Source organism: Hyla sarda, chromosome 5, assembly GCF_029499605.1.
Source record: "Hyla sarda isolate aHylSar1 chromosome 5, aHylSar1.hap1, whole genome shotgun sequence".
Classification (NCBI taxonomy): Eukaryota; Metazoa; Chordata; class Amphibia; order Anura; family Hylidae; genus Hyla; species Hyla sarda.
The window spans coordinates 117,329,684-117,348,770 of NC_079193.1; the positions used below are offsets into that span (position 1 = coordinate 117,329,684).

The 19,087-nt window shown below is 42.9% G+C and overlaps 1 protein-coding gene across 1 annotated transcript in view; it reads left to right on the forward strand.

Annotated features, from left to right (window-relative positions):
• Positions 1 to 19,087, forward strand: part of TEX10 (testis expressed 10) — a 225,418-nt gene that overhangs the window by 17,587 nt on the left and 188,744 nt on the right. Inside the window, exons 2-3 of the mRNA XM_056520143.1 lie at positions 11,366 to 12,081; positions 13,809 to 14,055. Coding sequence (XP_056376118.1) covers positions 11,366 to 12,081; positions 13,809 to 14,055 — 963 coding nt within the window. The remainder of the gene's footprint in view (positions 1 to 11,365; positions 12,082 to 13,808; positions 14,056 to 19,087) is intronic.

The window sequence follows — 19,087 nt, forward strand, 5'->3', positions numbered from 1 at the left end:
TTGAAAAAAAAACGCTGTTTTGTAACTTTTGGGGGCTTCCGTTTCTACGTAGTACATTTTTCGGTAAAAATGACACCTGATATGTATTCTGTAGGTCCATACGATTAAAATGATACCCTACTTATATAGGTTTGATTTTGTCGGACTTCTGGAAAAAATCATAACTACATGCAGGAAAATTAATACGTTTAAAATTGTCATTTTCTGACCCCTATAACTTTTTTATTTTTCCGTGTATGGGGCGGTATGAGGGCCCATTTTTTGCGCCGTGATCTGAAGTTTTTAACGGTACCATTTTTGCATTGATAGGACTTATTGATCACTTTTTATTCCTTTTTAAATGATATAAAAAGTGACCAAAAATGCACTATTTTGGACTTTGGAATTTTTTTGCGCGCACGCCATTGACCGAGTGGTTTAATTAATGATATATTTTTATAATTCGGACATTTCCGCACGCGGTGATACCACATATGTTTATTTTTATTTTTATTTACACTGTGTTTTTTTTTTTTATTGGAAAAGGGGGGTGATTCAAACTTTTAATAGGGGAGGAGTTAAATGATCTTTATTCACTTTTTTTTTTTCACTTTTTTTTTGCAGTGTTATAGGTCCCATAGGGACCTATAACACTGCACACACTGATCTTCTATGTTGATCACTGGTTTCTCATAAGAAACCAGTGATCAACGATTCTGCCGCATGACTGCTCATGCCTGGATCTCGGGCACTGAGCAGTCATTCGGCGATCGGACAGCGAGGAGGCAGGAAGGGGCCCTCCCGCTGTCCTGTCAGCTGTTCGGGATGCCGCGATTAGCCGCGGCTATCCCGAACAGCCCGACTGAGCTAGCCGGGAAGTTTCACTTTCGCTTTTAGCCGCGCGGCTCAGCTTTGAGCGCGCGGCTAAAGGGTTAATAGCGCGCGGCGCCGCGATCGGCGCTGCACGCTATTAGAGGCGGGTCCCAGCTTCACTATGACGCCGGGCCCGCCATGATATGACGCGGGGTTACTGTGTAACCCCGCGTTATATCAGAAGAGCAGGACCAAGGACGTACCGGTACGTCCTTGGTCCTTAAGGGGTTAAAGAGGCACTGTCATTGTTAAAAACTTTTCATATATTGCAGGACTCATTATAATATGACATTTCACAATATACACCTGTTAAACATTTTTTTTTTTTTTTAATTTTCACCTGAAATTCAAGCTCAAAATATCCCCCCACTAGGGGTCGCCTGTCTTTTAGCCAGACAGACTAGTCTAGATTTTACAGCATACTGGATACCGGCCGTAAAGCATACCGGTATCCAGTATAGGATATTTCTATTGAGTGTATGCAAAACTACAGATAAAGGATGTGGGGACATGCTGGGAGCTGTAGTTTTACAACAGCTGGAGGCAACACTACTCTAACACAGTTATTTACAAACATTGCAGCTTCAGTTGTTACTAAACTACAACTCCCAGCATGCTAAAATAGTCAAAGCTTTCTCGGACTCCTGAATGACAAAGAAGTTGATCAGCCATTCAGGAGTCTGTGAAAGATGAATGACACACATAGTGACAGCTATGTTGATTAGCATCCAGCTTTACTAGGAGAAGATAAAACAGATAGAACATGTATTCATAAAAATGCTGTACTTTTATCTAAAAAATCCTTGCACTAATTTTATAAAGATCTATTCTTATATTTATACATTTTATCCTGTAATGAATTCACCATAATGTCTTCTGATTACTGCAGGCAAGGTCCAAGTATCTTTCTCTGTGTAACATGACACAGGATAAAACCAGAGAGGAAAGGGTTACAGAGTAGAGAGTACTGATTGGCTGGCTGACTGCACAGGCTTACTCCTGTGAGGGATACAGACTGACACGCCCCCTCCAGCTTGCACAATGAAAAAGTAACTCACAGCAGATAAATGCTTACCGTATATCTCTGGATATATAGGTCCGAGACACACACAAATTATATGCACATGATCAGGATTGGGTCCTCAGTAACATATCACTTTCTTTTCTTTTTTTTTTTGCACTATGCTATTGCGCTTTAACCCCTTAAGGACAATGGACGTACTCCTACGCCCCCGTTTCCGAGTCCTTAAGGACCGAGGACGTAGGAGTACGTCCTGTCCTTTCCAGGCCCCCCGCCGCTAGCCGGAGGGGAGCCGGTGCCCGATGCCTGCTGAAATCGTTCAGCAGGCATCGCGGCGTATCGCCCAGGGGGGTCATTATGCCCCCCCATGTCGGCGATGGCCGCAGATCGCTGGACAATTCAGTCCAGCGATCTGCGGCGATTCCGGGTCAATTGGGTCTCCAGTGACCCGGTGACCCGGAATTACTGGCTAATAGGGGCCGTCAGACGGCCCCGAACAGCCAGAGCCTGCAGGGGTGAGGTGGCACTGGTGCCACCTCACGATCGCCCTGATTCGTTGGCCGGATTACCGGCTGACCAATCAGGGCGCCTGCTGCGGGTGTCACTCCCGCACCCGCTCCGCCCCTCTTCCGGAGGACGTGAGCGGGTGCGGGACGTGCACCCCTGGTGCTGGGGACCCCGATCCCCGGCGTTAATGTTGGGATCGGGGCCCCAGGAGCGACGGCGGCGGCGGCGGGACTGACCTGTGCGGCGATCAAGCAGCAGCAGGAGGTGAGTGACAGCCTCCTGCTGTTGCTTAGCAACAGCTCCCAGCATGCAAAAAGGGCATGCTGGGAGCTGTAGTTATGCAACAGGAGGAGGCAGACCACCACAACTCCCAGCATGCACTTATGGGCATGCTGGGACTTATGGTTTTGCAACAGCTGGAGGCACATTCTTTCTATGGAAAAGTGTACCTTCAGCTGTTGTATAACTACAACTCCCAGCTTGCACAAACAGCTTAAGTGCATGCTGGGAGTTGTAGTGGTGCATCTGCTGGTTGCATAACTACAACTCCCAGCATGCCCGTTGGCTGTCGGTGACTGCTGAGAGTTGTAGTTTTGCAACAGCTGAAGGCACACTGAGTTAAGTAGCAAACCATTTGTCTCCAGCTGTTGCATAACTACAATCCCCAGCATCCCCAGCCAAAGTAGTATGCCTCCCGCTGTTGCATAACTAAAACACCCAGCATGCCCTTCCGCTGTCCGTACATGCTGGGGGTTGTAGCTTTTGCAACAGCTGAAGGCACACTGGTTGCAAAACACTGAGTTTGTTGCCAAACTCGGTGTTTCACAACCTGTGTGTCTCCAGCTGTTGCAAAACTACAACTCCCAGCATGCACTGATAGACCGTACATGCTGGGAGTTGTAGTTTTGCAACAGCTGGATGTCCCCCCCCCAATGTGAATGTACAGGGTACACTCACATGGGCGGAGGATTACAGTAAGTATCCGGCTGCAAGTTTGAGCTGCAGCAAATTTTCTGCTGCAGCTCAAGCTGCCAGCGAGAAACTACTGTGAACCCCCCGCCCATGTGACTGTACCCTAAAAACACTACACTACACTAACACACAATAAAATAAAAAGTAAAAAACACTACGTATACACATACCCCTATACAACCCCCCTCCCCAATAAAAATGAAAAACGTCTGGTACGCCACCATTTCCAAAACGGAGCCTCCAGCTGTTGCAAAACTACAACTCCCAGCATGCACTTATAGACCCTACATGCTGGGAGTTGTAGTTTTGCAACAGCTGGATGTTCCCCCCCCCCCCCCCCCCCCCCCCCCCCAATGTGAACGTACAGGGTACACTCACATAGGCGGAGGATTACAGTAAGTATCCGGCTGCAATTTTGAGCTGAGGCAAATTTTCTGCCGATGCTCAAACTGCCAGCGAGAAACTACTGTGAACCCCCGCCTGTGCGACTGTACCCTAAAAACACTACACTACACTAACACACAATAAAATAAAAAGTAAAAAACACTACGTATACACATACCCCTATACAACCCCCCTCCCCAATAAAAATGAAAAACGTCTGGTACGCCACTGTTTCCAAAACGGAGCCTCCAGCTGTTGCAAAACAACTACTCCCAGTATTACCAGACAGCCACTGACTGTCCAGGCATGCTGGGACTTTTACAACAGCTGGAGGCACCCTATTTGGGAATCACTGGCGTAGAATACCCCTATGTCCACCCCTATGCAAGTCCCTAACTCAGGCCTCAAATGCGCATGGCGCTCTCACTTTGGAGCCCTGTCGTATTTCAAGGCAACAGTTTAGGGCCACATATGGGGTATCGCCGTACTCGGGAGAAATTGTGTTACAAATTATGGGGGGTATTTTCTGCTATTACCCTTTTTAAAAATCAAAAATTTTTTTTTTTTTTTTACATATGCAAAAGTTGTGAATCACCTGTGGGGTATTAAGGTTCACATTACCCCTTGTTACATTCCCCGAGGGGTCTAGTTTCCAAAATGGTATTCCATGTGTTTTTGTTTTTTTGCTGTCCTGGCACCATAGGGGCTTCCTAAATGCGGCATGCCCCCAGAGCAAAATTTGCTTTCAAAAAGCCAAATGTGACTCCTTCTCTTCTGAGACCTGTAGTGCGCCAGCAGAGCACTTTTCACCCCCATATGGGGTGTTTTCTGAATCGGGAGAAATTGGGCTTCAAATTTTGGGGGGGTATTTTCTGCTATTATCCTTTTTAAAAATGTAACATTTTTGGGAAACCAAGCATTTTAGGTAAAACATTTATTTATTTTTATTTTTTTACATATGCAAAAGTCGTGAATCACCTGTGGGGTATTAAGGTTCACTTTATCCCTTGTTACGTTCCCTGAGGGATCTAGTTTCCAAAATGGTATGCCATGTGTTTTTTTTTTTGCTGTCCTGGCACCATAGGGGCTTCCTAAAGGTGACATGCCCCCCAAAAACCATTTGACGCTCCTTCCCTTCTGAGCCCTCTACTGCGCCCGCCGAACACTTTACATAGACATATGAGGTATGTGCTTACTCGAGAGAAATTGGGTTTCAAATACAAGTAAAAATTTTCTCCTTTTTACCCCTTGCAAAAATTCAAAAATTGGGTCTACAAGAACTTGCGAGTGTAAAAAATGAAGATTGTGAATTTTCTCCTTCACTTTTCTGCTATTCCTGTGAAACACCTAAAGGGTTAATACACTTATTGAATGTCATTTTGAATACTTTGGGGGGTGTAGTTTTTATAATGGGGTCATTTATGGGGTATTTCTAATATGAAGACCCTTCAAATCCACTTCAAACCTGAACTGGTCCATGAAAAATAGCGAGTTTGAAAATTTTGTGAAAAATTTCCAAATTGCTGCTGAACTTTGAAGCCCTCTGGTGTCTTCCAAAAGTAAAAACTCATAAATTTTATGATGCAAACATAAAGTAGACATATTGTATATGTGAACCCAAAAATGTTTTATTTGGAATATCCATTTTCCTTACAAGCAGAGAGCTTCAAAGTTAGAAAAATGCAAAATTTTCATTTTTTTCATCAAATTTTGGGATTTTTCACCAAGAAAGGATGCAAGTTACCATAAAATTTTACCACTAAGTTAAAGTAGAATATGTCACGAAAAAACTATCTCGGAATCAGAATGATAACTAAAAGCATTCCAGAGTTATTAATGTTTAAAGTGACAGTGGTCAGAATTGCAAAAAACGCTCTGGTCCTTAAGGTGTAAAATGGCCTGGTCCTTAAGGGGTTAACCCCTTCCCTAATAAGTTTGAATCACCCCCCTTTTCCCATGGAAAAAAAAAAAAAGTGTAAATAAAAATAAACATGTTGGATCGCCGCGTGCGGAAATGTTTGAACTATAAAAATATATCATTAATTAAATTGAACGGTCAATGTCGTACGCGCAAAAAAATTCCAAAGTCCAAAATAGCGTATTTTTGGTCACTTTTTATATCATGAAAAAATGAATAAAAAGCGATCAAAAACTCTGATCAATACAAAAATGGTACCGATAAAAACTTCAAAACACGGCGAAAACAATGAGTCCTCATACCGGCCATATGCTGAAAAATAAATGTTATAGGGGTTAGAAGATGAGAATTTTTAACATATACGTTTTCCTGCATGTAGTTATGATTTTTTTTCCGAAGTACGACAGTATCCAACCTATATAAGTAGGGTATCATTTTAACCGTATGGACCTACAGAATAAAAATAAGGTATTATTTTTACCTAGAAATGAAAGCCCCCAAAATTTACGAAATGACACTTTTCTTCAATTTTGTCGCACAATGAATTTTTTTTCCGTTTCGCTGTGGATTTTTGGGTAAAATGACTGTCACTGCAAAGTAGAGTTGGTGGCGCAAAAAAATAAGCCAACATATGGCATTTTATGCGCAAAATTGAAAGCGTTATGATTTTTAGAAGGTGATGTGGAAAAAATGAAAATGCAAAAAACGGAAAAACGCTGAGTCCTTAACCCCTTAATGACCAAGCCCATTTTCACCTCAAGGACCAGGCCAGTTTTATTTTTGCGTTTTCGTTTTTTCCTCCTCGCCTTCTAAAATCCATAACTCCTTTTTATATTTACATGTACAGACCCATATAAGGGCTTGTTTTTGCATGACCAATTGAACTTTGTAATGAAACATCTCATTTTACCATAAAATGTACGGCGAACCCCCTAAAAAATTTTTTAGGGAGGAAATTTAAATGAAAACCCAAATTTTGCACATTTTGGAGGGTTTTATTTTCACACTATACACTTTACGGTAAAAATATGTGTTCTTTATTCTGTGGGTCAGTATGATTAAAATGATACCCATGGCTAGATACTTTTATATATTTGTACCGCTTAAAAAAAATCTAAAACTTTTTGTACAAAATCAGTCATCTAAAATCGCCCTATTTTGACCACCTATAACTTTTTCATTTTTCCGTATATAGGGCGGTATGAGGGCTCATTGTTTGCGCCGTCATCTGTACTTTTTTTAGATACCACATTTGCATATGTAAAACTTTTAGATCATTTAATTTTTTTTTTTAATAAAATGTGACAAAAAAGCAGGATTTGTGGACTTATAAAATTTTTTTTACGTTTACGCCATTCACCGTACGGGATCATTACCATTCTATTTTGATAGTACGGACATTTACGCACACGGCGATACAAAATGTGTTTATTTAAAAAAAATTTTTTACCCTTTTAGGGGGTAAAATTGGAAAAACTGACAATTTTCATTTTTATTGGGGGAGGGGATTTTTTTTTTTTTAATTTTTCAACTTTTTTTTTTACACTTTTTATGTCCCCCTAGGGGACTATCTATAGCAATCGTTTGATTGCTAATACTGTGCAGTGCTATGCATAGGACACAGCACTGCTCAGTATTAACGGTGATCTTCTCCTCTGGTCTGCTCGATTGCAGACCAGAGCAGAAGACCCCGGGAGACAGCCGGAGCTAGGTAAGGGGACCTCCGGCTGTCATGCTGGATGATCGGATCCCCGCGGCGGCACTGCAGGCGATCCGATCATCCAATCAAAGTGCCGCAGATGCCGTGATCTGTATTGATCACGGCATCAGAGGGGTTAATGGCGGACATCGGTGCGATTGCGGATTTCGGCCCTTACCGGCAGGAACCTGCTGTGTATGACGCGAGCACCCTTCCGATGCTCGCGGTCATACACTGGACGTAAATGTACGTCCTAGTGCGGGAAGTCCCGCCAAGCCATTGTACTTCTGTTTTCCCCAAACAGGGTGCCTCCAGCTGTTGCAAAACTCCCAACATACCTGAACAGTCAGTGGCTGTCCGGCAATACTGGGAGTTGTTGTTTGCAACAGCTGGAGGCTCCGTTTTGGAAAAACTGACGTACAAGATGTTTTTAATTCTTATTGGGGGGGAAGAGTGTAAGGGTGTAGTGTATATGTAGTGTTTTACTCTTTATTTAGGGGTAGTGTAGTGTTTTTAGGGTACATTCACACGGGCGGAGGTTTACAATGAGTTTACCGCTGCAGCAGAAAATTTTCTGCATCTCGTACTTGAAGCGGGAAACTTGCTTCAAGTACGAGATGCAGAAAATTTTCTGCTGCAGCGGTAGACTCATTGTAAACCTCCGCCCGTGTGAATGTACCCTAAAAACACTACACTACCCCTAAATAAAGAGTAAAACACTACATTGTCTGTCAGTGCATGCTGGGAGTTGTAGTTATGCAACAGCTAGAGGCACACTGGTTGGGATTGGGAAACACTGAGTTAGGTAACAGACTACCGCAGTGTTTCCGCAGCACTATCTGTTTCCTGACTCAGTGTTTCCCAACCCATGTGCCTCCACCAGTTCCCAACCCATGTGCCTCCACCTGTCTGTCAGTGCATGCTGGGAGTTATAGTCTTGCAACAGCAGGAGGCACACGGGTTGGGAAACAGAGTTAGGAAACAGACAATGTTTCCCAACCAGTGCGCCTCCAGTTGTTGCAATATTGCAACTCCCAGCATGCCCAGACAGCCAAAGGGCATGTTTGGAGTTGTAGTTATGCAACAACTGGAGGAGAACAGTTTGGAGACCACTGTGTAGTGGTCTCCAAACTGTAGCCCTCCAGATGTTGCAAGACTTCAACTCTAAGCATGCCCAGACAGCCTAGGCATGCTGGGAGTTGTAGTTTGGCAACATCTGAAGGGCCAGATGTTGCCGAACTACAACTCCCAGCATGCGTGGACAGTCTCTGCATGCTTTGAATTGACATCTGGAGCACTACAGTTTGGACACCACTGTATAGTGGTCTCCAAACAGTGCTCTTCCAGATGTTGCAAAACTACAACTCCCAGCATGCCCAGACAGCCAAAGGCCTTCTGGGCATGCTGGGAGTTGTAGTTTTGAAACTCCTAGATACAGCAGTGAAGATAACTTTACGGTGATCTTCACTGCAGTATCTAGGACCGCTGCCTTCACTGAAGTAACTGCTGCCTCCACTTGCCTGCCGCCTCCTGCAGCCGCCGGTCTCTGGTCCTTGGTCCGATGGAACCCAGGTAACCTGTGGTCTCCGCCGCATCCACAGGGCGCCCCCGCACATTGCCGCCATCTTTAACCCGCACTGCCCTGACATCCAGGGGCGGGCAGAGCGGGGGAAATTAACGTTCACCACCCGCCCCTGCCCTGCGATTGGCCATCAGTCCTGATCAGCCAATCGCTGGGGATAGGAGGAGGTGGCACCCCTGCCACCTTGCTCCTATCCTTCCAGGCTATCGGGTCTTCAGAGACCCGATCAGCCCGGAAACGCAGTGAATCGCCGATCTGAATTGATCGGCGATTGCCGACATGGGGGGGGGACCCCCCAGGCATTTGCACGGGATGCCTGCTGAATGATTTCAGCAGGCACCCTGTTGCGATTCCCGTCCGGCTAGTGGCGGGGAATGAAATTCCCATGGGCATACAGGTACACCCTTGGTCCTTAAGTACCAGGTCGCAAGGGTGTATCCTTACGCCCGTTGTCCCCAACAGGTTAAAAACAATTTCAGAGCTTTAAAAAGCTCAGTATCGTACCTTTCTTCTTGCTCGCATAGTGCAATCTCCCAGCAGGAGAAAGTGGGCCTTTCCCAGCAGGAATGACTTCACTGAAGACTGTTGGGGGGACCACTTCTGCAGTATTTTGATGAATAGAATACAGTACCTCAAGCTCTGTGCATGTTTCAGACTGTGCAGATTTCAGTAAGGCTTTCAGCTGTCAGTCTCTGTGGCTTTCTGTGAGAATCTGTGGAGCTTTCACTTTCTGTGCAGCTGACAAACAAACTCAGTGCAGAGAAACACTTCCTGAGTTTGGTCTCCTGCCAGGCCAGGAGGAGACCAAACTCAATGGGGGATATTTATCAAAGTTGTCTATGTCCCGCATCTATATAGACCAAACTACAGAGGGTTAGTCTGGTCTATTGTGCACCTAATTTATCAAATGGCGCACGGCTCTTGATAAATTCTGTGCACAGACTGCATGATCTATGCTTTAGTCTGTATTTAAACCTCTTACATGGTCTGACATTTCGGCGTACTTTCAGCCTATGCGACTTGTCGCTGAAAAGTCGCTTTTGATAAATTCAGCACCAATGCATTTTTCAAGGCAATTCAGTCTAAAATAGACTAGCATGCATCATGTTCTAAAAATCCTCTAGAGCAAAAGTCGCAGAAAAGTCGCACATATTTAGACTGCGACTTTCTGTGCGACAAATTTAGACAGGAAAAAACAGTCTAAACCCTTTGATAAATCTCCCCCAATGTATTAATTGTGCCATGGAACAGAACAGAGCCACCTACTGGCCGTTTTTTATATTACATTTTAAACATATTTATATTGATGATTTTAAAAGCAAGTGAATGGTAAAGTGTCTGCTAATTACACAAGGAACACTATATTAAAAGTTTTATTTGGTGACAGGGTCTCTTTAAATGGTCACTGTCCTTTTCAGTCAACCTAGTTCTTTTGCATAGATGCTATGAATGTAAAAAATGCCTATTTTTATGAGAAAAAAAGTGATAATGTAATGTTACGACCACTAGGTGTCTCCCTCCTAGTCTAAATGTGCACTGCTCATTACTAAGACCATGCCTTCTCTGGCAACTGCTTTACTGAGACAAAATGCAGGTATGAGGGTGGAACTTTCACTCCTCTGTGCATGCTCCTTGCTTTCAATTACATAAAAGAGAGTAAGCCTGTGTTGACATGGTGGAATATTCCCATGAAAATTTCTGAGAGGACATTCCATGGACAGCAGAGAGCCGGCAAAACATGCTAGTGTTAGGAAATGCGCCATCTCATAGACACCAATGCATTTCCTTGGAAACTCTGCAGAAAGAATAGACATGACTATTCTTTCTGCAGACACCAGGATCTGAATTTCCGCTGCCTGTCATGGAAATTCTGCCATGTGAGCAGTGCAACAGAATCCGGTTGAAATCAATGGGACTCTGCTGCTGAAGAAAGTTCGTGCGGAATTCTGCATGGAAATTCCATTGTGTGAACATAGCCTAGGACTGGAGTTAACAGGACAGTGTGATTATGTTTCTCCTCACCTTTACCTATCGGTTACTCTTATTTTGATGAGTATCTATGGGTATTGCTGCAGGTAACACCCTTTGGATTTTTCTGTATATTTCACACTTTTGTTTATTGTTTGTCATGCTTGCCATTTCCTTTGACCCCCCCCTTTTGTTTCTGTATTCCCCATTGTTGGAAAAACCTTTTAAGCAAGTTACAGAAAAAAAAGTGTGATAGCAGTGCATCGAGTGTAGGAGGCATACTGTGTTATCCCCCTCCTAGTTTACACTGGGTGATCAAATCCACTGTATAGTCATAGATAGATGCAATAAGTAGTGAAAGCACTAGAATAATGAATGTGGATGAATCACATACTGGAAACAGCAAAAAGTAATAAATGATATCATATATAGCACCATTAAATGGTTTTGTTTTATTTTCAGGATGTCTTGTCTCAGATGCACCATTACAATGCAGGTGTTAAACATGATGCTCTTGTTGGACTCCGAGAAATCCTATCAAGCCATCCTTCAGTAATCGATACACACATTTCTGTTATCATGAGTGAGGTGGCTGCAGTATTTACCGACAAAGATCCAATGGTTAGATCTTCAGCTATTTCTGTGCTACAGCATTTAGCACCCATGGTCTCCCAAGATAAAATAGCTCCTTTCTTTCCTCTTGTAAGTGCCCATCTCTCCACTGCTATGACTCATATTATGATAGGCATCCAGGAAGACTCTCTAAAGATCTTGGACATTCTTTTGGAAGCTTACCCGGATCTACTAATTGATCGTAGTAGTATGTTGGTGAACAATTTTTTGGAACTAATTTCTCATCAGAAGAGCTCTAAAGAAATGAAAAACACTGAAAAACCATCTATGTGGACATTGTCTGTCAATCCTAATAGAAAAATTACTTCCCAGAAATGGAGGATAAATGTACTAAGCAGATTGAAAAAATTTTTGCAAGCATTAGTAAAGCGAGCCTCAAAAAGATTCCCAAATGACGAAACAATTCAGGATGAAACAGAAAAGCTTGTTTCTTTAAACAAATATATTGATGTCTCTTGGGCAGAACATGCAAATGGTAAACATTGTATCAACCTGTATGAGTGCAGAGAAAGATGCTCATCTACGATCTCATCATTTTGTTTAAGGTAACTTATGTTGGGCCCTTTTCCAGTCTCACTTTTGTCTGGTTTGTTGGTGGGAAAAAAATAATGTTAAGTTTATGTTAAGTAGTGTTCCAGCAAGAAGCCTATCCCATACGTATTCTGTGTCTCTTATCACTGCGATCCCTATCAGGATGAGGGTACCATTTATACTGTTGCTGGGCAAAGGTAGAACTAACAATAATAATAGTATTAAAAAAAAAAAAAAAAAAAAAAAAAAGTTGGTACTGTATTCCCGTTTGCTGGAAGGAATCAAAGCAATCACTGTACACATTAGACTGACAGTTGAATAGGATTCAAATTTTTTATGCATTGTGTGCCACTTAAATGGGCACTTTCAGATACATAAACGTTTGATATGTTGTACATCTCGGCAAAACATACATTTTTCTAATATACTTCATAAGAATGTTTTTTCCTTTTCATAGAAATCATGGCTTATAAAATAATGTTTTTTTTTTTTCTCTCCAAGCAGAAGCACAGGCATGGGCAAAGTCCAGGGAGTGAGGGTGGGCTAGCACTCTGTGCTCTCTCCTGTCTGATTGGACTCCTCTGTGCTCTCTCTTGTCTGATAGGACTCCTCTGTGCTCTCTCCTGTCCCATCAGACAAGAAAAGAGCACAGAGGAGTGCTAGCCCACCCTCACTTACTGGTCTTAGTCCATGCCTGTGCTTCAGCTTGGACAAAGCCATGATTTTATAAGCCATGATTCTATAAAAGGAAATAAAAATGTCCTATGAAGTATATTAGAGACGTCAATGTTTTTTCAAGATGTACAACATATAAAAAGTTTTTGACAGTGCTCATTTAAATTAGTTGCATGTATGCAAAACATAAACTGGAAAAAAACACACACACATATATTGCCCCTACATAACAACCCTTTTGACAACAAGTCTAATATTAGTGAGTATATAAGAGCTATGTAAGTGGTCAATGTCCTGATAGGAGGAAGTGAGCTGTGACCATTGCCTAATGTCAGTGGTGGAAGTTGTGCTAGCTGTACAACACAGGTTATTTTAAATTAGTCCACAAGTGAGAACTTTTGTCAACAATAGATTAGGACAAAGCCAAGAGCAACCTACTAACCAAAATACTGGTTAATAGTGCTGGTAAACAGCTTTGATAAAAAAAATTATAATAATAAAAATAGTTGTCACGTATGAAGGCAGGGAGCTGGGTCGCCAAGCTCCCCTGCCCCCTCAATATTCCCCATCCGGCCCGCCTCCGTAATGAATTTGCAAAGGGATGCTGGGGGCATGCGCCGCTGCTTTTGTTATACCTAGAAGGCAGCGACACGCTCAAGCCCCGCAACCATTTGAATATTCATTAGGGGGGTGAGCTGGATGGGGAATATAGAGGAGGCAGGGGAGCTCCATGAGTCTGCTACCCACCTCCATTGTGCAGAGCTGTGCAATAGAAAGAGAGGATTAACCTGTCATGACTCAACAGATTAACATAAGAGACAACTTTTTAATTTTTTTTTTATTTTAAAAGCCGTTCACCTGTGTTAAAACAAAGTATATTTGGTTTAGTGCGGGTGAACAGCCTGTTAGTTTCTTGAATTGTATGTTATCTGTTTTGTAAAAACAATCATTATGTTCTTCATATCTATTTGTGTTTTTATTGATCTAGTCTAATGGGACCATGAAAATAGTAACCTTTTTAATTTACTTTCTTTTTTTCTCTTTTTTGAATATATTGTTACAAAAGGATGATAACTGGTGTATCTGCCAACACAGATGAATGTTTCTCTTCTTCATACAATTTGAAAGAGTTTATTCAAGCAGTTGTTCCAATCTTGATTGAATGTTGGGTCGAAGAGGCACCTGAAGACACCATAGGAAATTCTAATGAAAAAATTCTAGAGCCTGTAGCACATCATCTTTTACAACAGGTTCTGAGTATAATTTCCCTTCTTTGGAAACTAAGTGAACTCCAGGATGATCCACAAAAAATGGTAATTTTTCTTTTTTTTTTATTTATACGCAGTGATGGGTGACAGATATTATTGCAGCTGTCACAGTAACCTGTTTAAAGTGTATGTCATGAGCTTTTCATATTGTGTGGTGTTTTTTTGTTTTGTGTTGAGAGATTTGTTAAATGGTTGCCTTAATGCATTATGGATGCAGACAGCTTTTGATTTTAGAATTTAACATTTTTTTCTCCCCTTGTATTTTAATAGACATTACTTCATCTACAAACCTGTATGGTGGCTTGTTGTTTGCAGGACCAGTTGTACTTTGTAATGTCACTTACATTTTGCTATAAAATATGCTGCGGAACAGGGGAAAAATTAATTTGGCAAACATCTGTGTGTGTAAAGGGGGGGGGGGGATTGGTTTCATGTCAATATGATGCTACCCAACTTATCTCCTTAAAGAGAAACTGACAACAAGTTCACCCGCACTAAACACAGTATACTGGGTGTGAACAGTTATAAAATGAGGGGCCACTTACTAAAATCTGTTGGTTAAGTGCACACTTTATTTTTGTAAATAGTTTTATTCCTAATGTACCCTAGCACACAATGGAGCTGGCTGAGCTTCCCTGCCTTCTATTTTTACTTGCCGAGCCACCCTCTGCTTGATTATTCAACTTGTTGCCAGGAAGTAAATGTAGCTGAAGCAGGGGAGCTCCGTGTCTCCAATGCATGCTGGGGCACATTAGGAATAAAACTATTTACTCACAGCTCTGCAGGGTAGACCAGACAAGCTTTCCTTCTCAGCATGCCTCACTTCCAAGGGATGCTGTTTGCTGTGGTTCTGTAGTCAGTTTATTGTATTTGTTAAACTTGATTCCAGAGGAGGGGGCTGGGGTGCATTTCTACAGTTTGTGCTGTGGCCATTATACAGTGGGGCAAAAAAGTATTTAGCCAGCCACCAATTGTGCAAGTTCTCCCACTTAAAAAGATGGGAGACGCCTGTAATTTTCATCATAGGTATACCTCAACTATGAGAGACATAATGAGAAAAAAAAAATCCATAAAGTTGCATTGTCTGATTTTTAAAGAATCTATTTGCATATTATGGTGGAAAAATAAGTATTTGGTCAATAACAAAAGTTTTGTCAAACGTTTTCTGTAAGTCTTCACAAGGTTTTCACACACTGTTGCTGGTATTTTGGCCCATTTCTCCATGCAGATCTCCTCTTGAGCAGTGATGTTTTGGGGCTGTTGCTGGGCAACACGGACTTTCTACTCCCTCCAAAGGTTTTCTATGGGGTTGAGATCTGGAGACTGGCTTGGCCACTCCAGGGCCTTGAAATGCTTTGTGGAGACCCAGATCGAGATGATCAGTGGTCTTATATGTCTTCCATTTTCCAATAATTGCTTCTGCAGTTGATTTCTTCACACCATAGTGGAGTTTGGAGTGAGACTGTTTGAGGTTGTGGACAGGTGTCTTTTTATACTGATAAGTTCATACAGGTGCCATTAATACAGGTAATGAGTGGAGGACAGAGGAGAATCCTAAAGAAGTTATTGGTCTGTGAGAGCCAGAAATGTAGTGAAGTGAAATCTAATGAAGTGGGAGAACTTGCACAATTGATGACTGACTAAATACTTTTTTGCCCCACTGTAAATATACTGGCTCAGAACACTGGGCTTAGTCAGTATGGATTGTAATTACCGCTACCAGAACTATATGCATTCCCCTTCCCTGCAATCAGTGAGAAAACTTCTGTCCGTATTACAGGGCATACACAGGCTGGCTCAATATAAAGCCTGCCCCCTTATGTAAATCACACCCCTCAGCCCCTTTTCCCGTGCACACATAGTAATGAAGTATCTACCCTTCTGATGGATTCCCTGAATCGTCAGAGGGGCAGAAAAACCCTAATATCTCAGGTTAATAAACACCTCTAGACTTAGTGTACCATAAGCTATCACATAGTATTACAATCTCGGGATGGCCACAGGTCCTCTTTAACCCCTTAAGGACGCAGACAATTTTATTAAGTTTTAGTTTTTAACGTCTCGCCTTCAGAAAATCATAACTCTTTTACCGCGTTTCTCCGAAAATAGGACCGGGTCTAATATGAAATTTAGCCACAAAAAACACACTAGGGCCTATTTTCAGGGTAGGGCTTATTTATTTACAGTATGCACATTGAACAACATGGCGGTTCCACGGTACGGTATTTACACCCCCCCTCATTATTAACATGTGATGGGCGCAGCTCTGCCCCCCAACGTCCCTGCCCCCCCCCCCCCCCCCCCCCCCCCGCCGGTTTATCAGCCCAGCGCTGCACCCCACATCGGGGGATGCAAATAATTGCCAGCCGCTGCGCTGTATCTATTCCTCTGCCCGGGCTGCAAATATTAAAAAACAAGCCTTAACTTACCTTCGTCCTCCGTTCCCCCGTTGCTAAGGCACCGGCCTCATGTTCCCTCCGCTGTTCTTTAGGTTTCCTGGTGTTGGGACGTCAGAGCCTTCAGCCTATCACCGGCCGCAGCGATGTCCCGCCTCGGCCGATGATAGGCTGAGCCCACTGTCATGTAAGAAGCCGGACGGCTTCTTACATCAGTGGGCTCACCCTCTCATCGGCCGAGGCGGGACATCGCTCCGGCCGGTGATAGGCTGAAGACTCTGTGACGTTCCCATCCCCAGGACCGCAGCAATAACAGCGGAGGACAGGGAGGCCGGTTCCTTAGCAACGGGGGAAGGTAAGTTAAAGCTTGTTTTTTAATATGTGCAGCCCGGGCATTGTCTAGGTCAGTGGTCTTCAACCTGCGGACCTCCAGATGTTGCAAACATTTGCAACATCTGGAGGTCCGCAGGTTGGAGACAACTGGCCTAGGTCTTATTTTCGGGGTAGGGCTTATATTGCAGCCCACCCCGATAATCCAGCTAGGGCCTATTTTCGGTCAAAGACTATTATGAGGGCTTGTATGGCGCAACAACCTAAAAAAGTCCTATATGCTGTGGTATAAGTAAAATTGGGGTAACACAAAAACAACTATATAACCTACAAATACGCCACTACAGCGTATGGGGTAGACCCACTAAGAATAAAAAATATATATGTAATAAAATGAATAAATAAAAAATCTAATAAAACCAATAAGCATCAAATTAACAAAATGTATAATTTTTATTAGTTTACAAAAAAGGGGTACATACATCATACACAAATGAAGAAATAGTATATAGCATACATAAAAATACTCCTTGATAAAGCCGGTCACGGTGAAACGCGTTGGAGGTGATCGCTGGGACGTGGAATTTACCTTCCTTTTAAATGTGGGGTCAAGTATATATATTCTGACACCTTTACTCTCAGCTTTTTATTTGTCTTGTTCTTTTTGCACTGACTTGTTGTATTTATACTACACATATGCTGCTGTGTATCACTATTTTGTATTAATACATATATTTTTTAGTTGCACATTGCACCTTATATACACATGTGTTTGATATACATTTCACACGGTTATATACTTGTATGGCGCAACCAAAAAAATACTATTTGTGGGGGAAAATTAAAAAGAAAACTTGCAATTTTAGAAGGTTTAGTTTTCATGCCGTACAATTTACGGTAAAAATGACGTGTTGTTTATTCTTTGGGTCAATACGATTAAAATGATACCCATGATTACATACTTTTCTATTACTGTAAACATCAATTAGGATTAAAATATAACTTTTACTTGAAGTATAATAAAATTAAATAGTAAATATGTACACGATTTATGAAAATAAGCACAAACAAGGGGAAAGACAGGGGAATAGGGGTACAAGTGATGCCAAAATTTAATTCCCTACCTGAAAAATCTCCTAACAACTAAGTGAAGGATAGGGTTATGGGAGTGATTACAGTATGTACAGTTAGTACAAGTATACATATATCAACCTCTCTGGCCAACGCATTTCTCTCCCGGGTTGGAGGGAGTTCATCAGGCTTTGAATGAAGAGGACACGCGCAGGCTCCCTGGCAGGCCCCGGCGACAGGTGCAGCGGGGCCAGGGGGGTTGCGGGCTGCGGGAGCGGGATGGGCCATCACGGTGTGCCTCCTGTTGTTTCCCCACTACAACTCCCAGCATGCCCTGACAGCCAATAGATGTCAGGGCAAGCTGGGAGTTGTAGTGGGGAAACAGCTGGAGGGACGCTGAATAGGTGAACTAAGGGGGGGGGAGGGAGGGAGGGGGGTTGCGGGCTGCGCAGCGGGGAGCGGGATGTGCGGCCATCACGGTGTGCCTCCAGTTGTTTCCCCACTACAACTCCCAGCATGCCCTGACAGCCAGTAGATGTCAGGGCATGCTGGAAGTTGTAGTGGTGAAACAGCTGGAGGCACCCTGTTAGGAGAACTAAGGGCGGAAGTTGGCACCCAGCAGGCATCAGTGACGTGGTGCCTGCTGGGGAAGTCTGCCTGGTAGTGAGCACACTACCAGGCAGACTAAATGCCATTTTTAAAATGGTAAAAAAAAAAAATATAAAGGCAGGGAGGGTGTTAGGCATAGAAGGGCAATAGGCAGGGACAGAAAAAAAAATAAAAAACATGATGGTGGAAGCTACCCTTTAAAACTTAAAGCTCCAACAGAACAATCTGTTCCTGATATTGGAGCAGGTCTCAATTTGACAGACTCCTATGAGATATAGTCATATTCACTAACCCCCATCTAAAAAGCATATCATAATATAATATAAATAGCTCACCTAAGACTGATGCCGGTTTGAAATATAATATAGTATAAATGTGGTCAGGCAAAGATATGTTCCCACAGGGTAGGTAAAGTACTACTGGTCTCATCTGGGGTTATGTTCCCATCAAGATGGAATATAACTGGGTAAAACAAGGTAGAAGTGATCCACAGTAAGGTTAGGTAAGGCTGGGTTCACACTACGTTTTCTCCCATACGGGAGCGCATACGGCAGGGGGAGCTAAAACCTTGCGCTCCCGTATGCCTTCGTATGCGCTCCCGTATGTCATTCATTTCAATGAGTTGGCCGGAGTGAAACGTTCGGTCGGCTAATTTTTGCGCCGTATGCGCT